This window comes from Gadus chalcogrammus, chromosome 2 (assembly GCF_026213295.1).
Source record: "Gadus chalcogrammus isolate NIFS_2021 chromosome 2, NIFS_Gcha_1.0, whole genome shotgun sequence".
Classification (NCBI taxonomy): domain Eukaryota; kingdom Metazoa; phylum Chordata; class Actinopteri; order Gadiformes; family Gadidae; genus Gadus; species Gadus chalcogrammus.
The window spans coordinates 5,442,004-5,450,444 of NC_079413.1; the positions used below are offsets into that span (position 1 = coordinate 5,442,004).

General features: G+C 51.3%; 1 protein-coding gene across 2 annotated transcripts; it reads left to right on the forward strand.

Annotated features, from left to right (window-relative positions):
* Positions 1-4,704, forward strand: foxj1a (forkhead box J1a). Of its 2 annotated transcripts, XM_056607864.1 has the most exons (3): positions 1-223; positions 1,098-1,709; positions 3,311-4,704. In XM_056607864.1, the coding sequence occupies exons 2-3, from the start codon at positions 1,146-1,148 to the stop codon at positions 4,103-4,105; spliced, it is 1,359 nt and encodes a 452-aa protein (XP_056463839.1). In that variant the 5' UTR covers positions 1-223; positions 1,098-1,145; the 3' UTR covers positions 4,106-4,704. The 2 variants fall into 2 exon arrangements, with proteins under 2 accessions (XP_056463839.1, XP_056463847.1); XM_056607872.1 differs by lacking the exon at positions 1-223 and having other exon boundaries at positions 739-1,709.
* Positions 4,705-8,441: the final 3,737 nt, after the last annotated feature.

Genomic DNA, 8,441 nt, shown 5'->3' on the forward strand with positions numbered 1-8,441 from the left:
CCTCCATTCAACACGACGGCTGGAGACGCGCGGAACAGAGCGCCAACAGACGCCCAGAGAGACGGGCTAGAGACGGGCTAAGTGACGGTCCAACTGGAGGAATTCTCCATCTCCACTTTCAACAGGTGCCCAACTGACGACTTTCAACGGAGAATGCAATAACCGCTCGATTGCGAAAATAAATTGTTTGCTTCCTTCTCCTCAACGTAATACGCAATAAAAGGTAGGTTTATATTTTTACAACTTTTAATGGATTAACGCTAGAAACTTTTCGATCTTCGTTTGGCCGTTGGGCCTTTTGGCTGGAAAAAATTCTGATAGGCCCCTTAAAAGTAATTCGATTTAACTTGTATTTCATTTATGTTATTCATTAATAACGTCTTTTAAAAAAATACAAGAATACGATTTTAATATAAGCGAAAAGTTGGTGATTTACTTTTTGCATTATAATATTGCGTTATATCCCATAAGGGCCAATATTAATGTAATTTAAGGGAGACAATTACTCTACACATGGAATTACTATTATCAGTTTAATTTAATTATCTAGGCTATATAATTAATTATTTAATTTAGCTTTTAAATTATTAAGATCTATTTATTCAAAGGAATAAATAACCAACAAATGAAACAGCTAACTCTGACCTTGAAAATAATTAATGTTAGATGGTATTAGTTAAGGTGATAAACTCCGGTTAACGGCACAGAGCTGTGACGCAATGCGAGTCAAGTGCAGCGGGGAGTTTTCAGGAATGTTCTCTGACCTCCCGCGATTCAAACACACACACACACCGCTCTTTCATTCAATTATAATCCACATTTCCCATTTAAAGTGCTATTTCCGTTTTGACACAGCCAGGATATTTTCACTTAGGCCTACAATTCTAATTGGAAAATAGAAAACGGGGCGCACTTGGGCGCGCTCCGTTGGTAATTACTCTCGGGCCACACAGGATCACGCTCAAAAGGCGCTGCCAGAAAAGGCAGTGTTTCTAAATCGTCCATCATTATGTCCACTTTGTTACCGCCTGGTGTGCGTTAGTTTGTTAACGACTGCTGTTTGTGTGTGTGTGTGTGTGGCTTCCCCGTCCCGCCAGACAACGGAAGCTCGCAGAAGGGAAGCGCTGGGGGGCCGTCGAGACAAGATGTCCGCGAGCTGCGAGGACTCGGTCGGGCTTGAGGCGGAGCTGCTGAACGCAGCCGCTCACGCGGAGGAGCTCGACAACAACAATAACAACAACAGCAACAACAACAACAACAACAACATTTTCCAAAGCAACCAGGACAGCCTCTGTCTGGACGACAGCCTGACCAGCCTCCAGTGGCTGCAGGAATTCTCCATCCTGGGACCCCATGGGCCCTCACCACCCCCCCACCAACAGTCCTCCCTGCTGGGCCAGGAAGCACCCTCCTCCCCGCTGGCCGCCGACCCCGCCTGCGGCGGATGCATGCCCCTCACACCCGGGAAACCCACGTCCGCCGCCTACTCCCGAATGCCCTTCCCCCTCCCTGGCATCGTGGCCCACGGGCACTGCCCCGACGACGTGGACTACCGGACCAACCCGGCGGTGAAGCCGCCCTACTCCTACGCCACGCTCATCTGCATGGCCATGCAGGCCAGCCAGCGCTCCAAGATCTCCCTGTCCTGCATCTATTCCTGGATCACCGACAACTACTGCTACTTCAGACATGCAGACCCCACCTGGCAGGTAAACACACACACACACACACACACACACACACACACACACACACACACACACACACACACACACATACATGCACACACACACACACACACACACACACACACACACACACACACACACACACACACACACACACACACACACACACACACATACAGACGCACACACACACACACACACACACACACACACATACAGACGCACACACACACACACACACACACACACACACACACACACACACACACACACACACACACACACACACATACACATACACACACACACACACACACACACACACACACACACATGCACACACACACACACACACACAGACACACACACACATACACGCACACACACACACACACACACACGTGCGCGCGGGCATGCACACACTCGTGCACACACTCGTGCACACACTCACCCATATGAGAGTGTGTGTGTGTAAAGGTTGTCGGGGGTGGGTGTTAAGCAGTCCATTCTCCTTGGAATGGCGAGCGTTCTTTCCCAAGTAAAGTTTAATTTGGTGTATAAATGATTGATGAACAGCCCTCTGGTCGCTCTGAGCACTTTGTTTTTATAAAGCCGTACATGGGGCTGATAATGTTTAACAGAGGTCAGCGCATCTGACCCACATACTGGAGCCCCAGGGTGGTGGAGGAAGGGAAGGAGCTGGGTTGGTGGAGGATATGGGGTCGTGGAGCAGGAGTGATGGTGGAGAGGAGGAAGAGGAGGAGGAGGAGGAGGAGGAGGAGGAGGAGGAGGAGGAGGAGGAGGAGCGGAGGTGGAGAACTTCACAGAAATGGTGGTCTTCCTCTAGACTCTCCGTAATTACTTACTAACATTTAGCATGAAGTCATTTTCATCCAAAGTGACTTAAACAGGGGTTAAACAGTACATAGACAGGTCACAAAGGAGCATTTAGGGGTTAGACAGTACAGGGACAGGTCATTAAGGAGCAGATAGGGGTTAGACAGTACCGAGACAGGTCACAAAGGAGCAGATAGGGGTTAGACAGTACAGAGACAGGTCATTAAGGAGCAGGTAGGGGTTAGACAGTACAGAGACAGGTCATTAAGGAGCAGATAGGGGTTAGACAGTACAGAGACAGGTCATTAAGGAGCAGGTAGGGGTTAGACAGTACAGAGACGGGTCATTAAGGAGCAGTTAGGGCTTAGACAGTACAGAGACAGGTCATTAAGGAGCAGGTAGGGGTTAGACAGTAGAGACAGGTAATTAAGGAGCAGGTAGGGGTTAGACAGTAGAGACAGGTCATTAAGGGGCAGATAGGGGTGTTTCACTATTCGAATGGTTCTGGATTCAAACCCAATTGTCCACAGTCTACCTGTAGACCACTGTACGAATAGCCTGTGGACAGTGGGGTTTGAACTCGGAACCTTTTGGATCCTACCCGTAGACGAGCCTACCGGTATACCGTGATCAGTTGGGTTCCACTGGGGTACCACAAGACTATCCCTCCATCAACGTGTGAATACCTATGTATACATATATATCTGTGTATTTATATTTATGTATATCAGTGCGTGTCTGTGTGTATCTATTGAGCTACATCTGTTGGTGCGTTCTTCTCCCAGAACTCCATCCGCCACAACCTGTCCCTGAACAAGTGCTTCATCAAGGTGCCCCGGCGGAAGGACGAGCCGGGGAAGGGGGGCTTCTGGAGGATCGACCCCCAGTACGCCGAGCGCCTGCTGAGCGGTGCCTACAAGAAGCGCCGCATGCCCCCCGTGCAGATCAACCCCGCGCTGCAGGGCCGGCTCCGGCCGGCGCCCCTCAGCGTGGACGCCCGGTCCCAGCGGCTCCTGCAGGAGTTTGAGGAGGCGACGGGGGCGGAGCAGCGGTGGGACCCCCAGCTGGCGGAGGGCACCATGCTGGGCTCCTGGCCCGTCAGCCGGGTGGTCGGCCGCAAGAGGAAGCCCCCGCCGGGCTGCCGGGCCCCCGGCTCACAGGCCAAGGGTCCCCGGCGCTCCAGCTCCCCCCTGCTGTGTGTGGAGGAGCAGAAGGAGCTGGGCTCCCTGAAGGGCAGCTTCGACTGGGACGCCCTGCTGGACTCGGCGCTGAGCGGGGACCTGAGTCTGGACGGGCCCCTGAGCCCCATCCCCAAGGAGGACCAGGACCTCACGGTGCACGGGACCCAGATCTTCCCCGCCGAGGCGCCCGGGGGCCGGGGGGCGGACCGCCACAACCCGGACCTGGAGGAGGAGACCTTCCTGGCCACGGCCTTCCTGCAGTGCCCCTGGGTGGAGGAGGAGGTGGAGCAGGGCCCCGGGGACTACCTCTGCACCTCCACCGTCAACCTAGAGCAGCTGTTTGACCTGGGCGACCCCCTGGTGGGCCCCGGGGAGACCCTGAGTGAGGCTCTCCTCTGATGAGAGACCCTGCAGAGAGAACCCCCCCCCCCCCCGGAGCAGTCCTGGCCGGGACCACTCCGGCCTCCTGGACCTAAGGGACCCCGAGGCCTGACTTTGTAAACAAGCATTATCTTTCTTGTTGTTGTTTTGTACTGCTGATGGCGGATGAGGAACATCCCAGATAGATGCCACTTGACGCACCGCAGTGGGATCTAAACCAAACGCCTTCCCCTGGTGGGACCCTGGAAACTGATGTTGCGGGACTTTGGTCGCCGCGGCAACATGCTTGCCAGCCGAAGTCTTTGTTTACATGCGGTCATGATACCCGTAGGTGTTGAATGACATGGCTACAGGATGCCTATTGGTTGCCCGCCGCAGGGCCATGAGACGTCACAGCCAATAGAAATTCATGTTGCATTCGGACAGGAAGTGGGAGGACCGATGGCTACCCCGGAGCAGTATGGCTTCCTGTTCGGCATGGCGACCAGGGCTTGAGAATTATTGCCAAATTGTTCTGGTTCAGAAGATTCACCCCAGTTTAGACGTGGCTCTTTTTGGTACTAACTGTATTCACAGTTTTTTTTATTATTAATTCAGTGTGTTTCATGAGATGATTCATTAGTTCTTGTTAAGTCTAAACAACAGGAGATAGAGGGAGGGAGGGAGGGAGGGAGGGGGGAGCAAGAAACTCTGGCAACTTAACGTCTTCTTTCTTAGGGCAAGGGCCGCGTTACTTGAATGCTGCGTTTCGCTGGGTTGATCCTGAGTCACGTGCTTACGCCGGGAATACCAGGAACGACGAAGGAAAACAAAAGGAGAAGCGTTCAGACTCAGTGAGTTGTGACGATGCGGCTGGTAAATGAATATCCAGTTCCGCTCCAACAAACACAGACGCTACGCTGGCAGAGGTCACCAGATATCTGAACTAAGAGAAGCCCATCAACTTCCTCCGGCAACGCCTCCCCCTCCTCCTCCATCACTACTCAAACCCCTCCTTATCCTCCTCCTCCACCACCTCCTTCAAGTCCTCTCCTCCGTCTCCTCCATCTCCACTTCCTACTCTCTCTCCTCTTACACCTGCTCTCCTCCTTCACCTCCACCTCCTTCTCCACCTCCACCTCCTACTCCCCATCCACCACCACCTCCTCTAACCCCTTCTCCACCTCCACCTCCGCATCCATCCTCCACCACCTTCTCCTCCTTCGACGCCCTCCACCCTAAAACTGTCAGTTCTCCGTCTCCTCACTGAGCCCTCTGTTACATTTTATTTGGATCTCTGAGAAGTGTAAAAGTGCAATCGATGTACAGCGATACTTGTATTACAATAGCACACTAGTAGGTAGTTACATAGTACATCAATAGAACATACACGTTACAATGGTCGTAAATTATAGACACGGTTTACACACACACAAAAACACATCTCTATAGTTCAATACCCTTTATGTGATCACATGACTCGTGTGTATGACATCATCCTATTTGTACATTACCTCATTTTTTTATGGAAGATAACTTTCTCTGTACTTTTCTTTACTCCTTTCTTCCAATAAAAATACTTTTGCAAATTACACTAAAGTCTGTTGTTCAAGTGTGTGTCTGCATATGTGCATATTATCCGGTGTGTGTGTTTGTGTAGATATTATATCTGAATGTGTGTTTGCTTGGTTTATTTTGTGTGTATATTGTGTGTTCTCAAGTATTTTTCGGTTTTTGGAGCTGAGTGTGTTTGTGAAGGTCGTCGGATGAGATTTGGTATAAGAGTTGGAAGGTAGTGAAATACTTACCAGTTAGTTAATCGATAGTTAATATAGATAGTTCATGGATATTCCTAGACAGTTCATAGATATAATTGATACTTCATAGATAGTCAGATAGTTGATAATTATAGTCTAATAACGGCACCGTAACCAAACGCAGATAAGGGTTTTAACAGAAGGTTCCGAGCATCCATCATATGGTCTCACCTCTGATGAGGTCGTCGCCGTGTCACCAGCCCCCCCTCCGAACCCCCCAGGTCACCCAACACCCTCCTGGACCCTCCGTCCGCTGCCCAGCACTGCGCTCTGTCCCTGGGGGGAGGCGAGAATAGAAGACCCCCTACTGGGAGGCCTCAGATGGTTGTCATCAGGATAATGGGATGGACGGGGGGAGATTGGGGTGGGGGTGGGGGTGAGAGGGGGAGAGGGGGGATTGTGTGAACCTGACCCTGGTATTCTTCGACCGTACCCGGTGACAGCCACAGGTAAGAGGAGTCGCACTGAAACCCTATGCTCCCCTACGCTAACAGGCCGCTACCGGCGCCCTACCCTTCACTACCGACCTACCTCTCTCTCCCTCTCTCTCTCCCTCTCTCTCTCCCCACCGCTACCACCTCCACAACCGACCTCCCTCCCTCCCTCTTTCTCTCTTACCGCCACGCGCCGCGCCACTAGAAACTCTTTAAACTGAAACCCAACTACCACCACATTCCATCTGCAACACTGACTCACACACACACACACACACACACACACACACACACACACACACACACACACACACACACACACACACACACACACACACACACACACACACACACACACGCATACGCACACACACACACCAACATACGCACACACACACACACACACACACACACACACACACACACACACACACACACACACACACACACACACACACACACACACAAACCCCTACGCACACACACACACACACATACCCCTACGCATACCCCTACGCACACACACACACACACACACACACACACACACACACACACACACACACACACACACACACACACACACACACACACACACACACACACACACACACACACACGCGCACGCACACAAACTTGTGCACACACATAATATACAAACACTGCCTATATGTACACATACACACATACACCTACACACTCATACAGACACACAAACACACACACACTTTTCTATAAGAGTTTATTAGTGGCTGTGCTAAAGTGAACTCAGGGGCTTCCACAGACCACGCCCCCTCCCCATAATGCTAGGCCACGGCCTCTCCCCATAATGCTAGGCCATGGCCCTCTCTATGATGCATCACCATTTGGTCCCGCCCTCTGTTGCCAAACAACGCTCCGTTGGTATTCCTGAGTGCTGAACGCCAGCAGGTGACAATATTCTAGGATCTGGTAGAATTAGTCCTCCCCACCCCGCCATCTCCTCCTCTGTCATCCTAAGAACTCCCCTCTTCCTCTCCTCTCCCTCTTTTATCCCACCCTCCTCTCCCCTCCACCTTCACTCTCCCCTCCTCTCTCCTCCCCTCTCCTCCCTTCTCCTCCTCCTATCTCCTCCTCTCTCCTTCCCTCTCCTCCTCCTCTCGCCTCCCCTCTCCTCCTCCTCTCTCCTCCTCCTCTCTCCTCCTCCCCTCCTCTCCTCTCCTCCTCTCGCCTCCCCTCTCCAACACCTCCCTACTCCCCTTCCCTCCTCTCCACCTCACTTCGTCTCCTTTACCTTCCCTCTCCTCCTCCCGCCTCCCTCCTCTCTGCGTGTCAGGAATACGAGGAGGCCGAGAAGAAGAAGAAGAAGAAGAGGAAGAGGAAGAAGCAGCAGAAGCAGAAGAAGGAGGAGGAAAAGGGAAGAGGGAATACATCTTTTTTATCACACAGCTAATGAAAAGCTTGTTACCACAGTAACTGCTGGTGCCTTTGTCATGCGGGGTGGGGGGGGGTGTGGTGGTCTGTCTGCACAACGGTTGACGGAGACGGCCGGTAGACGGAGGAGAGAAGAAGAGAGGAGGCGAGAGGGCCATTACCCCTCAGGATTTACGAGGCGGTCGTGTCGTGCTCCTTTGTGAGCGTCCCCCTCCGGCTCTTCTGCCACAGACGCAGGACTCACTGGTGCTCCTATTTCCCATCATGCACTGCATGATGCTCGGAATCTTAACCGTCACCACAACCAGGTCTTACATAAACCTAAACCTTTGACCTCATACCATGTATGTATTGATTTATAATGTTTGCATTACTGTAAAGTAATAATACAGCCTAAAACTCTTTGACACTTTTATAAACCTTATATTGGGGAAGAACAACGCACCTTAGGTCCGATTATTATTATTTTTTTATATATGTGTAATATTGAACTTTACCTTTAAATAAATGAGCAATGAATGCATTTCAACAGACTATAACAAGCTTTATTATTAATTGTGAAAGCTTGCTAGACTGTTTGCAGTATGCTACTATTAAACAATGTGCCACGCGGGCGATGCAATTTTGACTGTCCCTTCGTGAAAATGGGCACTGGATGGGAGACCTGTTACCCCGCTAGGAGAGCAGGCCTGGCAACGCAAGCTTTAGCTG